General features: G+C 40.5%; 2 protein-coding genes across 9 annotated transcripts in view; both read left to right on the forward strand.

The window, feature by feature from the left end:
- LOC127514204 (ephexin-1) overlaps positions 1–20,104 on the forward strand; it is a 45,274-nt gene extending 25,170 nt beyond the window's left edge. Inside the window, exons 1-15 of one of the 7 annotated variants that reach the window (XM_051896792.1) lie at positions 3,880–4,067; positions 9,388–9,749; positions 9,957–10,100; positions 11,698–11,799; positions 11,886–12,430; positions 12,582–12,742; positions 13,460–13,612; positions 13,745–13,874; positions 13,977–14,051; positions 14,146–14,235; positions 14,367–14,518; positions 18,281–18,454; positions 18,619–18,692; positions 19,370–19,474; positions 19,563–20,104. In XM_051896792.1, the coding sequence (XP_051752752.1) occupies positions 9,401–9,749; positions 9,957–10,100; positions 11,698–11,799; positions 11,886–12,430; positions 12,582–12,742; positions 13,460–13,612; positions 13,745–13,874; positions 13,977–14,051; positions 14,146–14,235; positions 14,367–14,518; positions 18,281–18,454; positions 18,619–18,692; positions 19,370–19,474; positions 19,563–19,756 (2,448 nt within the window). In that variant the 5' untranslated portion in view covers positions 3,880–4,067; positions 9,388–9,400 and the 3' untranslated portion in view covers positions 19,757–20,104. Of the gene's footprint in view, positions 1–3,879; positions 4,068–9,387; positions 9,750–9,956; positions 10,101–11,697; positions 11,800–11,885; positions 12,431–12,581; positions 12,743–13,459; positions 13,613–13,661; positions 13,875–13,976; positions 14,052–14,145; positions 14,275–14,366; positions 14,519–14,742; positions 15,116–18,280; positions 18,455–18,618; positions 18,693–19,369; positions 19,475–19,562 lie in introns of those variants that run through there. The other 6 variants (XR_007930583.1, XM_051896791.1, XR_007930582.1 and 3 more) reach the window with 6 other exon arrangements.
- A 321-nt stretch (positions 20,105–20,425) lies between these two features.
- Positions 20,426–22,200, forward strand: part of farp2 (FERM, RhoGEF and pleckstrin domain protein 2) — a 64,094-nt gene continuing 62,319 nt past the window's right edge. For both annotated transcript variants that reach the window (XM_051896789.1, XM_051896790.1), the window contains exon 1: positions 20,426–20,590. The gene's annotated coding sequence lies outside the window, so the exon portion shown is untranslated. The remainder of the gene's footprint in view (positions 20,591–22,200) is intronic.

Raw genomic sequence — 22,200 nt, forward strand, 5'->3', positions numbered from 1 at the left:
CCAATTATTTGTCACAAAGCTGCAGATGGCAGATTTGCTATTACAGTTTAAATTATAACAGTATTAAATCACATTTAATTCAAAGTCAGAGTACTACTTATTCCTTCTTATGGAGCATGATTGATTTAGTTTTCCACTAAATGTTAATTAATGCATTAACTATCAAACATACTAACATGTAGTTAAATCTGTTGTTATTTATGAATCCTTATGATTCCAGTCGTAGTTAAGGATAGCTCTTCATTGGTTCATGATTAGGTCATATCTTCACTAATCATGAGTTTGTGTTGAATTAAGTAATAATTCAGGTATTAGTACATGATCATTCATGTACCTTTATTGTAAAGTGTTAGTATTACTGACAAAATAATCTTGTGCACATTTCTCTGCTATTCTGTATGTTTTAATGACTTCTGGGTTGTTTGCACTGGTAGAGGCATGCGTCATAAATAATTAGAGAAGTGATTTGAAAGCTTCATCACAAATACCATCTGCAAATTTCTCTGCAGTATAAGTGAGTATCGGTTGATGTCATACAGTTTTAGAAGAACATATTGTGTTTCTTAGAAAACACAATGTGGAAGAGATGTGTAATATCCTTATGTGATACCTGTAATGATGGGTCGAATGCGTGAGGATCCATTTGCAGCTTGTTTATTAAAAGTACTTACAGAGTAGACAGGGCAAAGGCAGAGACACAAACAGGGACAGGCAATGGTCGAGGCAGGCGGCAGACAAGCAGAGTAAAGTCACAGGCAATGGTCAGGGCAGGCGGCAAACAAACACAGTCCAATAAACAGTCCAATGGCAACAGAAATACAATCCACAAGAAAACGCTCAGAAGTGATCACCGGGGCAAATCAAGACTTCGCAAAGGGTGTGTGTGTGTGTGTGTCTTTTATAGTCCAGGTAATGATTTGCAGGTGTGTGTGGCACTTGGTGATTGGTGTGGAGTGTGCAGGTGATTGGAAGGGAGGATTATGGGAAATGGAGTCCAGGAACAGACAGTGATCGTGACATAACGCCCCCTTCCGGAAGGCGCGTCCTCGCGGCGTAAATGGCACAGATAGGGAGGGGGGGTGGGTACATTGGAGACCTGTTGGCAGACGGGAACGGGGTCTCCAATGCAGGTCCAGGAACTCGGGCAGCCACGGGGGGTCAGGTGCCACGGGCAGCCACGGCGGGTCAGGTGCCACGGGCAGCCACGGCGGGTCAGGTGCCACGGGCAGCCACGGCGGGTCAGGTGCCACGGGCAGCCACGGCGGGTCAGGTGCCACGGGCAGCCACGGCGGGTCAGGTGCCACGGGCAGCCACGGCGGGTCAGGTGCCACGGGCAGCCACGGCGGGTCAGGTGCCACGGGCAGCCACGGCGGGTCAGGTGCCACGGGCAGCCACGGCGGGTCAGGTGCCACGGGCAGCCACGGCGGGTCAGGTGCCACGGGCAGCCACGGCGGGTCAGGTGGCTTGGGCAACCACGGCGGGTCAGGTGGCTTGGGCACCCACGGCGGGTCAGGTGGCTTGGGCAACCACGGCCGGTCAGGTGGCTTGGGCACCCACGGCAGGTCAGGTGGCTTGGGCAACCACGGCAGGTCAGGTGGCTTAGGCGGCCACGGTAGGTCAGGTAGCTTGGGCGCCCACGGCAGGTCAGGGTCCGTAGCCGGCCACAGCAGTTCACAGGCGGTTGAAGACCGTGGGCGTGTAAGGTCCCCACCCGCAAGCTCAAGCAATTCGGAGGCCGCTGATGATCGCGGCCGTGCAGGGTCCCCACCCACAAGCTCCCCACCCTCAGGTATATGCCCCCCCCCCAAAAAGATCTTGGGGAATTCAAAGGAGGCCGTGGCGGTTTCGTGGGTAAGGAGCTCGGGTGGCGCCGGCAGGGCGAGGAGCTCGGGTGGCGCCGGCAGGGCGAGGAGCTCGGGTGGCGCCGGCAGGGCGAGGAGCTCGGGTGGCGCCGGCAGGGCGAGGAGCTCGGGTGGCGCCGGCAGGGCGAGGAGCTCGGGTGGCGCCGGCAGGGCGAGGAGCTCGGGTGGCGCCGGCAGGGCGAGGAGCTCGGGTGGCGCCGGCAGGGCGAGGAGCTCGGGGACGGCCTCCGTGGCCGTATCAGGAAGAGCGGGCTGCTCTGGGACGGCAGCGGACCGCTCTGGGACGGCCTCCGGGCTTACAACGGGCTCTGGGACGGCCTCCGGGCCTACAGCGGGCTCTGGGACGGCCTCCGGGCCTACAGCGGGCTCTGGGAAGGCCTCCGGGCCTTGAGGGATGGAGGAAGCCTTCTTCCTCCTCCTCCTCCGTTTACATGGTTGAGGCGGTGGCTCTATGCCTACCTCCTCTGAGGGCGCTGCAGCGGGCTCACGGGTTGGAGCGGACTCGCGGACTGGAGCTGGTTCTGGAGTGGACTCACTGGCTGGAACGACCCCTATGTTCCCAGACACTGGCGGGGCGGCCATCTTGCCCGTGGGCACTGGCAAAGCAGCCATCTTGTCCATAGCATCCAGAGAATTTGAGTGCGTGGCAACCGGCGAGCTTGAGTGCGTGGCAACCGGCGAGCTTGAGTGCGTGGCAACCGGCGAGCTTGAGTGCGTGGCAACCGGCGAGCTTGAGTGCGTGGCAACCGGCGAGCTTGAGGGCGTGGCAACCGGCGAGCTTGAGGGCGTGGCAACCGGCGAGCTTGAGGGCGTCGCAACCGGCGAGCTTGAGGGCGTCGCAACCGGCGAGCTTGAGGGCGTAGCGGCCGGCGGGCTTGAGTGCGAAGCGGCCGGCGGAGGCTTAGGAATGCCAGCCGCTCGTGCTGAAGTCAGCGGTGGATCAGCCACACTGGAACGCAACCCACTCCGCTCCCAAACAGATCCAGAGACGTGATGTAATTCTAGAAGATCAATGGAGACTTGACTTGGCTCTGGAAGATCAGCAGAGACATGATGTGATGTTGTGGCCGCCATTTTGTGAATGCTCTCTTTAGAGGCAGCCATTACATGGGGGAACGAGGTGTCGCGTTCCTCCGCGACACCCACAGTAAACAGTGAACCAACAGTAAGCAGAGCAAAGTCCAGAAATTCCACGAACGACCCTCGGGGACCATTAATAAGTAAGTAGTCCTTCAATGGTTCGTTTAATCCATAGCCAAAGAAGTCAATGAGGGCACAGTCAGGCAGGTCAGATAAATAGGCAATGTCTAGAAACTTCTGAATGTGGTCCTCGAGTGTAGAATTACCTTGCCGAAGGCGGACGAGACGTATTGCTGGGTCCATGCTGGGGCTGGAAGCGCTCGTAGAAGCTGCTGGATCGTTTGATGGCGAAGTCTTCTGTAATGATGGGTCGAATGCGTGAGGATCCATTTGCAGCTTGTTTATTAAAAGTACTTACAGAGTAGACAGGGCAAAGGCAGAGACACAAACAGGGACAGGCAATGGTCGAGGCAGGCGGCAGACAAGCAGAGTAAAGTCACAGGCAATGGTCAGGGCAGGCGGCAAACAAACACAGTCCAATAAACAGTCCAATGGCAACAGAAATACAATCCACAAGAAAACGCTCAGAAGTGATCACCGGGGCAAATCAAGACTTCGCAAAGGGTGTGTGTGTGTGTGTGTCTTTTATAGTCCAGGTAATGATTTGCAGGTGTGTGTGGCACTTGGTGATTGGTGTGGAGTGTGCAGGTGATTGGAAGGGAGGATTATGGGAAATGGAGTCCAGGAACAGACAGTGATCGTGACAATACCACTCTGGTGGTGTGACTAGTTTTATTTTATATTTCTATAACAAAATCTGTATTTTGCTCTAATAATCTATATATAAGTTACACTAAGGCTGCATGTGGTTGCCGATCTTCTTAACTGATTGACTTTACACTGGCATGTCAGGACCAATCCTCTTTTATCCCTCCCCTCTCTCTACATTTGAAGTTGAGACTAAATTCAGCGATTGTAGTGAGAGAGTTGTGTGATGGATTCACTTGGCAACCTTTCTCTTGTGTAGAATCAGTTAGTGTGGGCTGAGGATATCACTTTGGATTTTACTAAGTGTCAAGAAGTGGACAAAATTCCGAAATTAAAAACAGGGAATACAAAACTGAGGTGAGTGGAATTTTTTTTACTTGTCCTGTGATGTGGGTTGTATGAAATACCTTGCTTTGCCCTAACGAAAAAGTTGCATGGAAAACATTTTTTCTTTTTTTTTTTCTTTTTAAATTAAAAAAAGCAAAAAATAAAGCCCCACATATGTACAAAAAATAAGTAAACTTTATTCCTAAGATCAATTTCAACAAATAAGTTATATATTATATATTGCAAGTGCAAGTACTAAAATGAACTGAAACTATCTGAAGAAGAAAGAAACAGTAGTACTACTGTTCGATTTCACTGTGTCTGCACTTCCTTGTCATACAAATGTGTCTCAGACAATTTTAACAGTAAAAGTCAATACTGTAAATGGGATGTATATGTATTATTTATATGATAAGAAAGATGCATCTTGAATATGTGAACATGGGGAATGAAGGGCCAGATTCTAAATACATGTGATTGTTATCACATTTATTTAGAATCTGGCCCTTCATTCCCCATGTTCACATATTCAAGATGCATCTTTTTTATCTTCCATCTGTTGTGTCTTTAAACTGATGAAAAGGAGTTTTGACTGGGCTTTGGGCACACTGACTGCATTGTTTTCTCAGGATCATTTCATATTAAGGAAAAGTGGACTTAAAGTGCTCACCTGAAGGTGCTTATACCTCAGTTGTCATCTTAAGAAGAAATTAATGCTTTGGAATACAGACCTCAGTCTCTTTTTAAAGAAGACTACTAATCTTTTTAAAGCAGATTATTGCAGAAGTGAAAGCACTTCAAAAAATTAAAAAAAAAAAAAAGTTTAAGTTTAAACCTAATGTACTGTGCTAAACAATTGCTTTATTTTATACAAAATATATATTTTACAAAATAATTTGGACTCTAAGCTTGCTAGAAAATCAAAGCCATATGTCTAACCAAGTTGTGTTCTAAATTTGAAGTTGATATCACACAAATTGAGCCAATTTCAAAACAGTTCTAACAGGATGAATTTTGAGTGTTTAAGCTTTCGAACCTAATTTATGATTATTACTAAAATATGTAATAGAGAGAAAAGGCCATAAAAAGTGTACCAGGTGTCCCGCTATACCTTGACACTGACCGTTAACAGGCTATCTTAATAAAAAGCATAAAAATGTGCAATTTTCTCAATTCAGGTGGTGACTTAACTTAACCCACAAGCTCATCTTACCCTTCTTACCCATAGAAAGCAATGTTTGTACTGTTTTTCCTACTTTTTCAGTCATTGGTAGATGTATGGGAAGTTGGGAAATTTCCAAATTCCATAACACAGGTGACTTAGTAGAAAGCCTGAGGATACATTATTACCTGCTTGACACAGTTTAGTAGGAATGTCTTAGATGATTTAGCTGCCAAGATTTAGCTGGCAGCAAGCCGAGACAAGCGTGATCAGACTTACCGAGATGGGAAAGGTGGGAAATCCCAAAAACACCTCTTTTCACTGCATGATCCAGCTGTTCCCACAAAAAGGAACTTGATGGTGGGTTTATGTGTGAGAGCTGGGTTGTGGGTGTTCAGAAAATGAAGCCATTGTAGTTAAAGAAAACATATTATTAGTGCACACAATGTTTAATTATATGAGAACTTGTACTAGTTGTATGTTAGAACATATTTTACCTCTTACACTTATGACCCTCAATACAGGCTACAGACGTACTTCTCTTTATTTCTCAAATGAGATCAAGATCATTCGAAGACTATCTGGGCCATAATGCTGAACTATTACTTTTTAGAGTAGAGTACACACAAAAAGGCAACCAATTAGAATGTACTTTATTACAAATCACTAATTACAATAAAATGTAACCAGTAAATCCAGATACCACCATATGTAATATAATACTTAATATAAGTTATTTTTAATGCCCCATGCAAATTAACACAAAAGAAAGCTATATCAATTAGATGACGTATCTTTATACACCAGCAAACAATTTGGAATTGTCAACACTACCATGCTTTTATTTTTTGCCATATCTTATATGTTAGAAATAGTAAGAGCATTATGCTAGTAATATGCATTTCTGAAATCAGCTATTCACTAATTGTGTGTACGCAATTGTGCATTAAATCATACAAACATTTTCCCACAGAAATCATGATTTGTTAATAAGTTCTTCCTAAAATATATTAAAATGCAAATAATGAATTTTTTTATAGTAGCCTTACAAGGAGTTGGTAATGGTATGAATGGTTTGCCCACATTTGACACTTTTGACAAAAGTGGTATTATGAAAGGGGACTTTTGTATATGTAGTCATTGATAGTCATCACCAGGTTACCTTCCCTTAAAAAAAAAAACATACTTTTAAAAAAAGGAATACTTATTACAGAAATAATATACTTTAAAAGAATATACTTACATGCAAACGGAATGTAATGTTTTCGGACACTTAATTGAATGTTATTTACAATTAAAGGTGGGGTATGCATTTTTTCAACAACACTGTTTAGACTTTAGTCGGGTCGACACCAACAACAAACGTCTAACCAATCAGCATTAGGGGCCGTATGACGGTTGAGGATAGAGAACGAGCAAGAGAGAGATTTGAAAAAAAAAAAAAAATGCAGAACGAGAGATGGACACAATACAAAACAGCTCAAAAGAATATCACTGGAATGAAGGTTTATGACTGGGCAAGCACTTTAGGACCCACATTTATATTAGAAAAGCTTTCCAGCGCTGGAGAGAGCTAAGCGGGAAGGCCTGAAAACAGACGCGGAGGCTGCTTTGATTCCTTCTCATGTGAGTAATACTGGGTTTGATTGTCTGGAGCTGCTGTGCTGTTGGCGATTAACAACAAACACTTGTCTGTATTTACTATTGTGTACTGTACGTTCATTTTTTGTGCTTCCTTGTCGTTCGTTCATCAACTGCGCTTTATTTTTCGTGAAGCATTTTGTTGCACGTCAGCTGTGATAAACAGACATCCACTCGCATTGCGTGTGTAACAGTGGCCAGATAGTGAAAGTTTTGCAGTTAAACTACTGCACACTGACGACCACTAGAGAATGCAGTGTTTAGTCTCATTGGTAGTACATTCACCTCGCATGCCAGCAGCGATTGGGCCGGGGTTTGAGACCGACTCGGAGCAGGGTGCTTAGGATTGGAGTGTGAGTTTTGGAGGCGGAGCAATGAAGAGAGGGGTGGGTTTGTTTGGGTTGATTTCAAATATCAACAGTGTTCAACCACGAATTTGAGAAATCGCATGCAGCACCTTTAAATGAAAATGTATTATAGTTTAAAGGGTTAGTTCACCCAAAAATGAAATTTCTGTCATTAAGTACTCACCATCATGTTGTTCCACATATGTAAGACCTTCGTTCATCTTCGGAACACAAATTAAGATATTTCTGATGAAATCCGAGGGTTTCTGATCCACACATAGGCAGCAACATCATTGCACCTTTTGACATCCAGAAATGTAGTTAAAAACATGGTTAAAATAGTCAACGTGACTACAGTGGTTAAACCTTAAATTTATGAAGCAACGAGAATACTTTTTGTGTGCAAAAACAAAACAAAAATACTGACTTTATTCAACAATTTGAACCATTGTCATATGTGGTGAATTCAGTGCAGGCTTCCTTGTTTACGTCCGAATCCTGTGTCAGCCTCACATGCATGCGTCGTGCTGTGCATGTGTATAGCTTCAGCCAATACTGAGTTGGCGTTCGGACGTAAACAAGGAAGACTGCACTGAGTTCACTACGTGTGACAGCGGTTCAAATTGTTGAATAAAGTCGTTATTTTTGTATTGTTTTTGCGCACAAAAAGTATTCTCGTCGCTTCATAACATTAAAGGGTTAGTTCGCCCAAAAATGAAAATTATGTCATTTATTACTTACCCTCATGCCGTTCCACACCTGTAAGACCTTCGTTAATCTTCGGAACGCAAATTGAGATATTTTTGTTGAAATCCGATGGCTCCGTGAGGCCTACATAGGGAGCAATTACATTTCCTCTCTCAAGATCCATAAAGGTCCATAAAGCAGTGTTTTGAAATCGGCCATCACTATATAAGTCGTTATTTTGTTTTTTTGGCGCACCAAAAATATTCTCGTCGCTTTATAATATTAATATTGAACCACTGTACTCACATGAACTGATTTAAATATGTTTTTAGTACCTTTATGGATCTTGAGAGAGGAAATGTCATTGCTCCCTATGTAGGCCTCACAGAGCCATCGGATTTCAACAAAAATATCTCAATTTGCATTCCGAAGATTAACGAAGGTCTTACGGGTGTGGAACGACATGAGGGTGAGTAATAAATGACAGAATTTTCATTTTTGGGTGAACTAACCCTTTAAGGTTGAACCACTGTAGTCACGTTGACTATTTTAACCATGTTTTAACTACCTTTCTGGACGTCAAAAGGTGCAATGATGTTGCTGCCTATGTGTGGATCAGACACCCTCTGATTTCATCAAAAATATCTTAATTTGTGTTCCGAAGATGAACGAAGGTCTTACGGGTTTGGAGCGACATGAGGGTGAGTACTTAATGACAAAAATTTCATTTTTTGGTGAACTAATCCTTTAAATTTATATTAAATGCAATTAGTTGAACTTAAGAGTGCTTTTTTTATCCACTTAAGTAGGACCTAAGTATATGTAATTTCATAATTACTTCTATTTAATTCCATTAACTAATTCTATTCACTTTAATATGGTGTAATAATATAATATAATATAAGTGTACTGTCAAATGTACTAACAAGCATTAATGGTAAACTAAAATACACTTTAATGTCATTAATGGAAACTTGTCTGTCATGTATTTAAATACATTTGTAATGATGAATTTGCAATTTAGCACATTTATAATATATGAACTTGAATAGTAATATCAAATAACACTACAGTTAAAATCATAATCAAGTATACATGCTTTACACATCAAAATAAGTGTACTTGTTTAAAGCATGACAAACGATGATTAAAACATAATTAAAATGTACAAAATAAAGTAAAACATTTAGGCCTGGTTCTACAGACAGGGCTTAGATTAGGCCAGGATTAGGCCTTAGTTCAATTAGGACATTGAGGAAGCTTTTATAAAGACTTTAAGTAAACTACAAGTGCACATTCAACACAATTAAGTACACTTCTTTTTCACAAGGATTACCACTATAGCATTTGACTAAACAGATTTATTCCTATAGATTTCACCCAATGAACAATCAAAAATGTCAATCAAAAGATCTTTCATTTCCATTTTACATAGACCCCTTTTTAGAGTCATCTGCCAAAATTCACACTGGCAACTAATAAGTAGCGTTCTGCTCCCATCTGCTCCTTACAGGCGTCCGAAGGCTATGCCAAGGCCAGATGGATACAAAGAACTGTGTTCTTGCCAAAACTTTCCTGCGTCTAAAACTTACTGTCCCCATAAACCTCCGCTTAATTGTGAGAAATGGCGCAGAGCGACAGACTTTATTTTGAGGAGTGATGCCCAGGAGAAGGACCACCACCTCTGGGCCAGCCAGCACTCCACACCAGCAGCACAAAACCCACACCAAGAAATTGCCGCTCAAGGTCTCGTTGCTCCACCAAGGATAAAACCAACCACAAAACTTCATTTACTGAAAGCACAGTTCCTTGCTGACCATCTTCAGCCTGTCAATAACATGGATGATGTACCTGCGCCAGACCCAACTTGTTCAGGTACACCACACAAAATGTTTAAATCATATATTCCCACATTGCTACTTTTTAGTGATTGTCTAATTTCAATTTATGAACATAAACTCCCAGTAGATTAGTAGATTGACCAAAACCAGTCCTGCATGGATTGCATCCTATACTGTCATAATCGCAGATGTGAGTAAATCTGTGAACCACTGGCAAACATTCACCAATCTGTTTCCACAGATGGAAAGAATAATGACACCCATTTGGAAAACTGGCACATTCATTCAAAATTGACCTCACATAAATCAAAAAGAGTCCCTCCGAGCATACCTGTACCTGCCAGACCCCTTCCCAAAGAGCCAGAGCAACTGATCTCAATGACGTGTGAGTGTTCATTTACCTTTGCCATAATGATTTGAATTTATTTCTCATTACCTTTGTGACTGACAGGCATATCCAGAGTCAAAAATCCAACATCTTTCAGATACTTTTTTAACCTTTTTTAACCCTTAAGTATCAGGTTAATGACTTTTTATAATCTTAATCTTAACAAAATTTTAAATTAACAGCATTGATCACCTTTGTGAAAAAGTACAGAAATAATATTAAACCTAAATAATAATACTTACAAAATAAGAATTTATTCAGTAAAAGCGGAGTAAAAGTACTCTCACAGATGGGTGTTTGTAGTAGTAAGCACGCGACGAGAGAGAATTAAACGAGAACAATATTTGATCGGTTTCCCTGGTTTTCTGGTTCCTGTGATTTGTTTTGCTATTATTTTATTCAAACCTTCTGCATTTTTATCCCGCTCTCCCTCGTCTCTGAGTTTTGCCCAGTATTACAGAACCAAACACAAGATTGAAAGCTAAGCAAATTTATTACTCACCCTCATGGCATTCCACACCCGTGAGACCTTCGTTAATCTTTGGAACGCAAATTAAGATATTTTTGTTGAAATCCGATGGCTCAGTGAGGCCTCCATAGCCAGCAATGACATTTCCTCTCTCAAGATCCATTAATGTACTAAAAACATACTTAAATCAGTTCATGTGAGTACAGTGGTTCAATATTAATATTATAAAGCGACGAGAATATTTTTGGTGCGCCAAAAAACAAAATGACGACTTATATAGTGATGGCCGATTTCAAAACACTGCTTCAGGAAGCTTTGGACCGTTATGAATCAGCGTATCGAATCATGATTCGGATCGCGTGTCAAACCGGCAAACTGCTGAAATCACGTGACTTTGGCGCTCTGAACCGCTGATTCGACACGCTGATTCATTATGCTCCGAAGCTTCCTGAAGCAGTGTTTTGAAATCGGCCATCACTATATAAGTCGTTATTTTGTTTTTTTTGGTGCACCAAAAATATTCTTGTCGCTTTATAATATTAATATTGAACCACTGTACTCACATGAACTGATTTAAGAGAGGAAATGTCATTGCTGGCTATGGAGGCTTCACTGAGCCATCGGATTTCAACAAAAATATCTTAATTTGTGTTCCGAAGATTAACGAAGGTCTTACAGGTGTGGAAGTGTGGAACGCCATGAGGGTGAGTAATAAATGAAAGAATTTTCATTTTTGGGTGAACTAACCCTTCAAAACATTAAAAGATTTTCATATTATTAAAAGATTTTTTCAACATATTAAAATTCTTTAGCTCAAACAGTAGAGCATGGAGCTAGCAACGCCAAGGTCATGGGTTCAATTCTCGGAAAATGCAAAAAAAAGTTCTTGGAACTGAGAAAAGTGTAGGCTATAATTGAAATACAGATGCAGTTCACTTTGGATAAAAATGCATAAATGTAAGAGTTTTAAAAAAAAAATACTATTGAAATGTCTATTATTATTGTTACACATAAATCACTCTTTGACTCCAAACATAAAGACAGTATGTGCGTATATGTTATACTGTATGAGTTTGCCAGCAATCTGATTGGAGAATCTTGTGTTATTTGTTTTTGTTGAAAAAGCATCTAAAAATGATATTGATGAGGGTATTATTATGAATATACCCACAACACCAGCCCAATCTGAATGCTCCAGCTCACTAGTGCTGCACCACAGACAATCAGGTACTTGAAATCCACCATTATTATCACTGTGTAGTACTAATTCATCTTTGATTCTAACCTTGCAGTGACTCTCCTGTTCTCTCCAGGTTCTGACGTTTGTCCAAGTGACAGACCTCTTCCACACCTCTCTCTGTTAAAATCAATTCCTGCTCTCAGGATCCAGGATAAAAACAAAGTAACCCTTGAGCTCAACAGTGAAGTTGGATCGGTTAGCAACATTGTCAAGGAAAGTTTGGTTTTTGAGCTACACAAAATATTCTCAGGAGCGCTTAAAGAGAGAGATTTAAGCACCAAAAAGCCAAAAGTAGAAAGACTACATGAAAATGTACCCATCTCAGGTGTTTCCAATGGAGAGAGTCCAGAAGATGTTCCTTCTGTGATAAAATACCAAAAAACAGATGGGGAGAATCTCTCTGAGCGCTCGCTTGAAACTTCTCAGAGGACACCAACAATGCTGCCTCTTCCTGGTTTGGTCGACAAACTAATAGAAAGCCCCTCTAAGACAGACTCTTATTGCAAGTGTGCTGATACTAAGAAAAAGTCATTGGTGAACTTATGGCAGGAGCGAAACATTGTAAGAGACAGTGGAATACTGAGCCAGCTCAGTAAGGAACAGCTAAAGCTTCAAGAGGTACCTAAAGTTTATAAAGGTTATATAACCTAAAGGTTATAGTAATGCCTGTTTTTTCATTTACATAACCTCTTTTATCACCTCTACTTTATGTTTTCTGATGTTCTCCCAACATTCTTTGCTCTTGCCTATCTTCACACCCCTTCACCAGCATCTGTATGAGGTTGTCACATCTGAGCAGACCTATCTTCAGAGTTTGACAGTGGCTGTGGAACTTTTTCAGGAATCGTCAGTGCTAAAAGATGCTCTGGCACCAAGAGACAGAAAGTCATTGTTTTCGAGCATTGCAAAAATCAAAGAGATCAGTCAAAGGTAAGAACCAGGGCTAGTTTGTATATAGTCTGTTGAACAAGAATGTACATTGAATAAAATTCAGAGGAGAAAACATTCAGATCCGATTCTTTCCTGTTTTCATGGTCATGTTCAGGAAATAATAATGTTGGACCTGCATTATAATAAAATTATTTCTTATATACACTACCGTTCAAACAAAGTTTGGGTTAAAGAAATTAATATTATTATTTGGCAAGGATGCATTAAAAAAGGGCAAAAGTGACAGTAAAGACTTTAACATTGTTTCAATTTTTTAGGAACTTTCTATTTATTAAATAATCCTGAAAAAAGTATCTAAGTTTTCACAAAAATATTAAAAAATATTAAGCAGAACAACTGTTTACAACATTAATAACAATAAAAAGTGTTTCTTGAGCACCAAATCAGCATATTAGAATGATTTCTGAAGGATCACATGACACTGAAGACTGGAGTAACTGGTCATCACTGGAATAAGTTACATTTTAAAATATAAGAAAATAGAAAAATATTATTTTAAATTGTAATAATATTTCACAAAATAACTGTTTACTGCATCCTTAGTGAGCATAAGAGACTTTTTTCAAAATCGTTTTAAAAAATCTTATAGATCTCAAGCTTTTACATGGTAGTATATATTTCTAAAATGTACATAAATTAAATAATTTAACCTTTTTCCTTCTAAGAATGTATTTATTCATTAAACTCTTTTCTTAGCTTTATGGATGCAATGCTGTTGGAGCTGGCTTCAAGTGTGTTCTGTGATGTAATCTGTGATGTTGTTCACCAACATGCTCTTGGACCCTTTGGGGCTTATATGAATTACATCCGTAATATGCACTATCAGGAGCAGACATTGCACAACCTTAGGTAAAAGAGTAGTGCTTGATGTTTATTTATCATGGATATTAGCATAAAACCTGGCACTTTATTCTAGAGATATTCTTTAGAGACAAGGATACTATGAATAAAGTGTCTGCTGTTTGCTAACATAATTTTCAGTAAAGAGAGTCCTCAGATTGTGGAGATCTTGCATAAACTACAGGAAGACCCTCGATGCAACCGACTACCCCTCAAATCTTTCCTTTCACTGCCATTTCAGAGAATCACTCGGCTTAAAATCCTAATGCAGGTGAGTGATGAAGAGCATTAGCATAATTGTTTTTACATGTTACATGTTTTACATTTATCAAATGTTACATCTTCATTCAATATGTCAAACATTTTGATGCAGAATATTCAGAAGAAGGCCATTCCGGGATCAGATTGTGAGGCCTCAGCACTGAGAGCTTTGACGGAGATCTCCAGAGTATGAATGCCAAGCAGCTCAGCATATTTTTAAATAAGTATAAAAACAAGTTTGCTGCACTATATTGTATGATTTGTGCTCTCTTCACCTATAGCTACTAGAGGCTTGCAACTGGCAGGTGGGCAGAATGAAACAGATGGAAGAAATAGTGCAGATTGCTAACAAGATTGAGTTTGCATGCAAGGTAGTTGCAGGAGGTCGCTGGTAAACCGTTCACATATAGGTGATTACATGTCACCTTCACATTTTGTAATGCGTAATTCACTATTTTCCTTGATGTCTTCTCTGTTTGTTGGGTCTCTCTCTCTCTCTCAGGCCCTGCCTCTTGTGTCTTCCTCCCGCTGGCTTGTGAAACAGGGAGATCTGGTTCAAATCTCTTCAAAGGAAAACATGTTTGGCCAGAGAAAACTGTGTCATGTACTTCTGTTCCTCTTTAATGATCTGCTGCTGGTGGCAACTAGGAAAGGGTAGGGGAGCCAAATCAATTAGTTAGTCAAACTAAGTTTACTTGGTGAGAATTTTCCCCTGGTTTCTAGGGATGCACTGATATTAAAATGTGTCCCAATACTGAATATTATTTTCAATAACCAATAAATGGTCAATAGTACTATTCCATCCAAACAAATGAATTAAATTAATTGTTTTAAACGCTATAGATGTCACGTATGCTCTAGATCTGCCCAGTCATCTAGTCAGAAATGACATTTTCAGCATTCCTCCTATCCCTCACCTGCAATCACTTGGCCATCACCTGCACCTGTTTCCCATCAACATTCCAATATACACCAGGATAAGAACACACACCTCACAGTCACTCTTGGTCTGGTCTCAATGATAACAACCTACTTACCCACTTTACTTACCTATTGGATCTCCTTGTGATACTCCAGCGATCTCCTTGTGAATCTCCAGCTATCTCCCCAGTGATACTCCAGCAATCTCCTGTAAGCTACTCTTTGGAATATTATACATACCTGTCAACTCTCCATAGTCCTGTGAAGAGGTGTGAAGGTCCTCCCTCTACTATATCACGCTTCAGTCATCATTGCTCTGCTGTTACCCTGGTAAAGAAAAGAGACTCACCTGCTTTCTGTTTAATTCATCAATGTCAATAAATACCATGTTTGGGTTTAACCTAATCTCTGTGTCTGAGTCTGGTGTTCCCTGACAGAAGACCAGACTCCAATATCATTGAACGCAACTGCGTATTCACCCATCCACCCCACTGACCTGCTCCTATCACTCTCACAAGCTGGCCACCCTCTAGAAGACTATGTAGAGGAGTTCCTTGAGCTGACCCACCTGGTGTCCTGGAGTGACAAAACTCTGAAGACTGTCTTTTGGAGTGGGTTGGATGATCATATCTTCAGACAGCTACTAGTGGGAACTATCACCGGTACCCTGGAACAATATGTAGAATATATACTCTGGCTGAGTGGCTCCTCCCTTACAGTAGGCAAAGTGGATGAAGACATCATCGCCCCTCAGTTGCAGCCTCCCCAGCCCACTCCAGTCCTCCTAGTGCCATTAGTTTTCATCTCAGAGACACCACCTGCCTCAGAATTTCTTCCTAGTCCCTCTCCAGACCTGTCACTGAGACAGAGCCCACCATGGAGCAGGAGCCAGAGGAAATGATTGCCAGAGACCCAAAGCTCAGACAGCCCCTTACCCCACCCACCACAGTCACAGAGCCAGAGCCCAACACAGACACAGAACCTGAGCAAGAGCCAGAGCCAGTGGCCAACAAGGACCTGCCACAGTTGGAGAAGGTCACCCTGGAGCCAGAGCCTGCAGCCCTGGTCATTTCTGACTAAGTGCAAGTGCCGGCACCCAAGGCTGTCCCAGTGGGGATGCTAGGGGAATTTGACAGTGTGGAGTTGGATTCCATCCTTGCCCCCTTGCCTGATGTACAGTTGCTGCCTACGAACACTGTCATATAATGGACTCCCTAGTTCCCTCCTATTCTCAAACCAAGTCTCCTGCGTCTCAACTGGTCCTGCCCAGCTCCAAGTCTCCTGCATCTCCAATGATCCCACCCAGCCTCCCTCTCCCACATCCTCTACAAAAGACAACCAGTCCTTCCACCATGCCTCTGCTGGCTCCCTTCAGTCCCTTAGCTCCTCCTCAGTTGGCTCCAACCAGCCTGATCTGATCTGCCTCAGGTCTTGCTGTCTCCATCTTTCCCTTGGCATAAGGATCCCCTGGCTTCGCCTTGGCCTGCTGAGCCCATAACTTCACCTCAGCCCATCGACCAGTCAGCTCCATCTTGGCTCCTCGCCCCTTTGCATCCACTGGGAACCATCGTCCTTTCAGCTCCACTGGGCTCCCTTGTCAATACGGCTCCGCCTTTTCAGTCGTTGCTCTGCCTGCAGCACTGGCCTTCAGCTGCACTTCGTTCCTCCACCCCTTCAGCTCCGTCAGGCTCCGCCTTGCCCTCGACTCCACCTTGGTCCTCAGTCACACTGGCTTCGCCTCATTCCTCCAGCACCCTGGCTCCACCTCGGCTGCTCATCAACACAGTTCTGCCTTGGCCTCTAGGACCTACGGTGTTGTCCAGTCTCATTAGCTCTTCAGCTTTGCCTGGGTCTCCATCTCCCACGGCACTACCTCTGTCAGTCAGATCTCTACCTCCATCTTGGTTCTGCCCTCCATCAGTTCCACTGTGGGTCTTCGTCCTGGCTCTATGTCTGGCTCACTCTTTTGTGTTTACCTTAAACTCCTTCACTGCCCTCTCACTCACTGTTCCCCCTCAATGCCTCAGACCCTCCCTCCCAGGCCCTCAAGAACTGCACCAATCTACGTCGTCAAGGACCATTACATTTTTGTGGGTGTCAGGGGCCGCCCGTGGAGGGGTGGGGGAGTTAATGTCACATATGCTCTCCATCTGCCCAGTCATCTAATTAGAAACTACACTTCCAGCATCCCTCCTATCCCTCACCTGCACTCACTTGGCCATCACCCACACCTGTTTCCCATCAGCACTCCAATCTGCATCAGGATAACCGCACACACCTCACAGTCACTATTGGTCTGGTCTCAACTACGGATAACAATACTTAGCCACTCTACTTACCTATTGGATCTCCTTGTGAGACTCTGACTATCTTCCTGTGATACTCTAGCAGTCTCCTATAAGATACTCTTTGAAATATTATAAGTACATGTCTACTCATCATAATCCTGTGAAAAGGTGTGTGCTCTCTCTACTCTCATGGTAAAGGAAAAGAGACACAGTTAATTTTCTTCTGACTGTGCCATTACTCACCTGCTTTTGTTTAATTCATCACTGTTAATAAATACCCTGTTTGGGTATACTCAGAGTTTGGTGTGTTCCCTAACAACAGATCAATTTAAACATCACCCAAATAATGCACAGTATAAAAATGGATATTTATTTTTCAAAAAGTTACTTTAAGGAGCATTTGATGATGGAAAAGGTAATCTAAATGTTAAAATAGGGGATATGTGTGTGCACAGATATCCAACATTGACAGACACTGATAAATTAAGAAAGCCTGTAAAATTGGCCAAAACTGATAGGGTACAGAAATATTGTGTGTAGGTTCTATTATTAAATCTTATTTCATAGATATCCTTTATGGATAAATAGATAGATATACACTAAACATTCAAATGTTTGGGGTCTGTAAGTAGTTGTTATTCATTTATTTTTTTGGTAACACTTTATGTTTAAGGTTTCATTAGTTAACTACTTTAGTTAAATAAAGAACTATAGAATGACCAATACTTCTACAGCATTTATTAATCATGTTAATTTCAACATTTCATACATTATTAAAATCAATAGTTGTTGGCCTATTTGTTTACATTATTTAATGCACTGTGAACTAACATTAACAAAGATGAATAAATACTATGTTAACAAATGAGACCTTATTGTAAAGTGTTACTGATTTTCTTTTAATGTTTTTGAAACATCAGACATCTTATGCTCACCAATACTGCATTTATTTGATCAATATTGTGAAATTTTATTATAATTTAAAATAACTGTTTTCTATTTTAAGTCTTCATGATTTGTGATACTTTTTTTTTTCTTGAACAGCCTTTATTTGTACCAGAAATCTTCTGTAACATTATAAATGTCTTCACTTTTGATTAATGTAATGTGTCCTTGCTGGGGAAAAGTATTAATTATGTAAAAAATCTTACTGATACAAACTTTTGAATGGCAGTGTAGATGCAACTAACTCTCTTTGCCTGTGCAGGCTGGACCGGTTTGTAGTTCAGGACTATGTGCACCGCTCTCTGATAGAGGTGACTGAGGGGAAAGACCTGGAGGAGGAGTTGGAGGGATGTGAGCTGAACCGGATATTTCGGCTGGCACTTCTGCATAATCACCGGAGCACCACGTCTCAACTTCTGCTGCAAACAAATTCAGAGTCAGTACCCACAATACCTGTCCATATACGACCACAACAGCTTAACAGTGAACTGTCAAACTCTCAGACACTAGATGGCCTCTATAACAAGATCAAAACATTTAATAGTACATGATGTTCCTCTTAATATAATAACAAAGATTTGTCTTTGTTTGTTTTCTTAGAGCTGAGAAAGACTTATGGGTGGATCTTCTAGGTGGGCGGAAAGATAGAGAGGACTCTGTGTATGAAGAGTGGGGTATGAATCATTGAATGCAATACAAGTCCAAGTGTGTTTGTTTGAGTCAGTTCAACAGAAACCAAAAAACAATTCTTATAATAGTACTAAATGACATAATGACACTATCTTTGATTTTTTTAATCCTTTGAATCACCACTTTAATTGAACAATGTCATGGGAAATATTTCAGTTTCATAATTTAACCCACAGAAGTCTACAAGCTATTCCCATATGTGATATATTATAATAAGGTATTATAATACTTATCTTCCCTGTATATATATATATATATATATTTACATTTAATCATCTGTTTCACTTATTATAAGTGTTAATTAAAATTAAGGTGTTATTTTCAAACATTTTAACCTTGGCAGCTATATAAATAATATATAATAATAAACACAAGCCTATATTATAATAGCTTTATACACCGTGTTCTGTTCACAGAAAAAAAAAGTTTTTATTTTTTTGTTAACTATTCATAGTTCTAAAACGTGTGCAGCTACAAATTGGCCACTAGGGGGCAAAAGTGTCAATGGCTTCAAGATTGTGTTTCCATAAAATGCAAACATCTGTTCCTAATCAGAGCAAACAATTAACTGCAGTGCAGATATGTTCTTTAAAATTATAAAACATTTGTGAATAAATAAATATAATGTTCAAATTGTAATCAAATAGGCACCATGTCTTAGACTGTCCTCAGGTGCGTTGTATTGAGGTGTACAGAGGACAACAACGAGGGGAGCTTAGTCTACAGCTAGGAGATATGATCAACATCATACAGAAGACTACTGATGGTACTGTTGCAACTCAACCCTGCTATTCCAAATTAAATTAGTCTAAAATCAATGAAAGTTTTGATAACTCATGCTCATTCATTTTTAGGGTTCATGGAGGGCCGTAGGGTACAGGATGGACAGCGGGGCTGGTTCTCTGCTGCATGTGTGGTAGAGATCACCAATGAACATGTGCAGAGACGTCATCTTCGTCAGCGGTATCATGTCCTACAGACAGCCACACGCCTGCTGAAACAACGTAGTGGAGGCCTTGAACAACGAACCACAACATGCTTTAAATGAGAGACTGCTTTGCTAGACAGTCTATATTTAGAGACTTTGACTTCAGTTTCAGTTGGTCTTTTGGTCTAAGTTTAGCTTATATTTTTATGTATGTGTAGCCTATGTATAGGCCTATATGTTTCACTTGGTCTTTTCCAGACCTTTTTATATGTCTGGTTTTACAGAACAAATGTGATTTAAGAAGTACTGAAGATATTTTCTATGGTTTACGACAAATAACATGGTCAATACTGTCAGCAAATGTGGCTGTTTTTGTTTCTTTGTTATGTAATGTACTGTGTAGGTCATGCTTATTCTGTTTTGCTCCCTTTCATTCTGTTAAAATAAATTTTGTAATGATAATCTATATCCCTCTATTCCCTTAGTCTTAGTTAGTGACTCCTCATTGTTTTGAATGACACCTTACATACAAAGCTTGAAGCGTTATAGCATTTTCCTGCAATTTTAAATTTCTTGGAAATAGCTACAGACTAGTGCGCAGACACAAAATAGGGTTTTTTGACGCTGTAGCTAAATTAGACAGTATTTTAGACAACAACTAAACACAAAAGTTTAAATTTCGTTTCTTATTTAGCCTAATGAAAACTATTTAATGTAAATATCTGCATAATTATTATATCAACAAACGACATGGCGTTCCGAAACCAATCAAATCAATCCGCAGGTACACGTCTCAGCCAATAGCTGCCGACGATTTCAGTACGAAACTGATCCAATAGAAGGCAACAGCACGTCCAATCAGAACGCAGCTTTGGCAGCAGAGAGTTCGCCTACAGCGACGGTCGGACGTGTAACTCATATAGAGTTGAAGAAATACCAGGCGAAAAATAAAAGGTATGATGTCGTTTTTTCACAAAATAGAGATTTAAAGCAAATGCGAATCAGTAACATTGGCAATAGTTTATTTAAGCGTGTCTCAGTGAAGCATACGGTAGAGTTTTATAAGCTCTTCGCATGTTTGTGTGGTTTGACTAAACTTTCCTAGTCTTTGTTTCATCTCTGTAATGACAAACAGCAAAATGTGTGCATTTATTTTTCGTTTCAGTTGATGATATTTTTGTCGGTGTTTGTGAAATACTCTCAAACGAGAAGTAAAATGAGTTTGTCGTGAGAGGTTAAGATATTGCAGAGATTTTTATCTTGGGTGTATTGGGTGCATGCAGCTTTATCTCATTACATTACACAACTTTATAATTTATTTCGACTTTTCATTTCATAGTTTTTAAACATTTTTGCATTATCAAGTGCAGCCTGCAATGAGAAAATTGTTTTCATTGCTAAAACAAATCGAGAAATGATCGCTGATCGTTGTTTAATACAGCTGTAGGAATTGTTCAAACTCTTGGATAAAGTATCCAGTCTAAATATATTCACTTCATTCCTCTGAGGGGAAATAGATCGATTTGGATCACAGCTTGTAAGTGAGTCTCTGCTTTGAAGGCATTCCAGTCAAATTATTTAAACCAACCTGTTGCATTAAAGAGCCAGAAATAAGCTGAATGATATTGGATTTAATGACGAGTGAATGTGATTCTTAGTTGTTCCTGTTGCTTTAGAGATCAAAAGAAGTGGAGCTTTTTTATTATTATTATTAAGGATATTTTAGTTGGTCGTATTACAGTGATGCTGTAGTGTTTCCATTCTTAATCAGACCTCATGCAAGTCACTGTGGTAAATTTCGCAGTACATTAGTATTTTGTAATGGCTCATGTGAGCTTGTGTCTTGTTCATGTCATTGCTGTTGTGCTGGCCAGTTGTGACAGGAACTGTATAAAGTGCCATGTGAAAGAAATAAAATAACGACAGCTCGGGTTACAGTATGCATTGTATCATTAAAGATATTTTGAATGTGTAGAGAAGTCATGAATGTTAGACTTGAAACTTGACAATTAGTCAATCAAGGCTGACAATAAAATGCATCAGCTCTTATTGGCTCATTTCTATCATTCTAAAGGTGGCATGAAATCGAAATTTTTCTGTTTTATAAATGTATCTTTTTGATTTTATTTTGACCGATTTATCCACATATATGTGACCCTGGACCACAAAACCAGTTATAAGAGTCTTTTTTTTAAATTTATTTATATTTATTTTTTTAAATCACGTGAAAGCTAAATAAATAAGCTTTCCATTGGTTTGTTATGATAGGACAATATTTGGCCGAGATACAACTATTTGAAAATCTGGAATCTGAGGGTGCCAAAAAAAAAAAAAAAAAAATCAAAATATTGAGAAAAGTTGTCCACATGAAGTCCTTAGCAATGCATATCCACTCACAAAAATAATTTTTTGATATATTTAGAGTAGGAAATTACAAAATATCTTCATGGAACATGATCTTTACTTAATATCCTAATGATTTTTTGCATAAAAGAAAAATCGATAATTTTGACCTATACATTGTGTTGTTGGCTATTGCTACAAATATAGCCGTGCGACTTATG

The sequence above is a fragment of the Ctenopharyngodon idella genome, chromosome 6 (assembly GCF_019924925.1).
Source record: "Ctenopharyngodon idella isolate HZGC_01 chromosome 6, HZGC01, whole genome shotgun sequence".
In the NCBI taxonomy this organism is placed as follows: domain Eukaryota; kingdom Metazoa; phylum Chordata; class Actinopteri; order Cypriniformes; family Xenocyprididae; genus Ctenopharyngodon; species Ctenopharyngodon idella.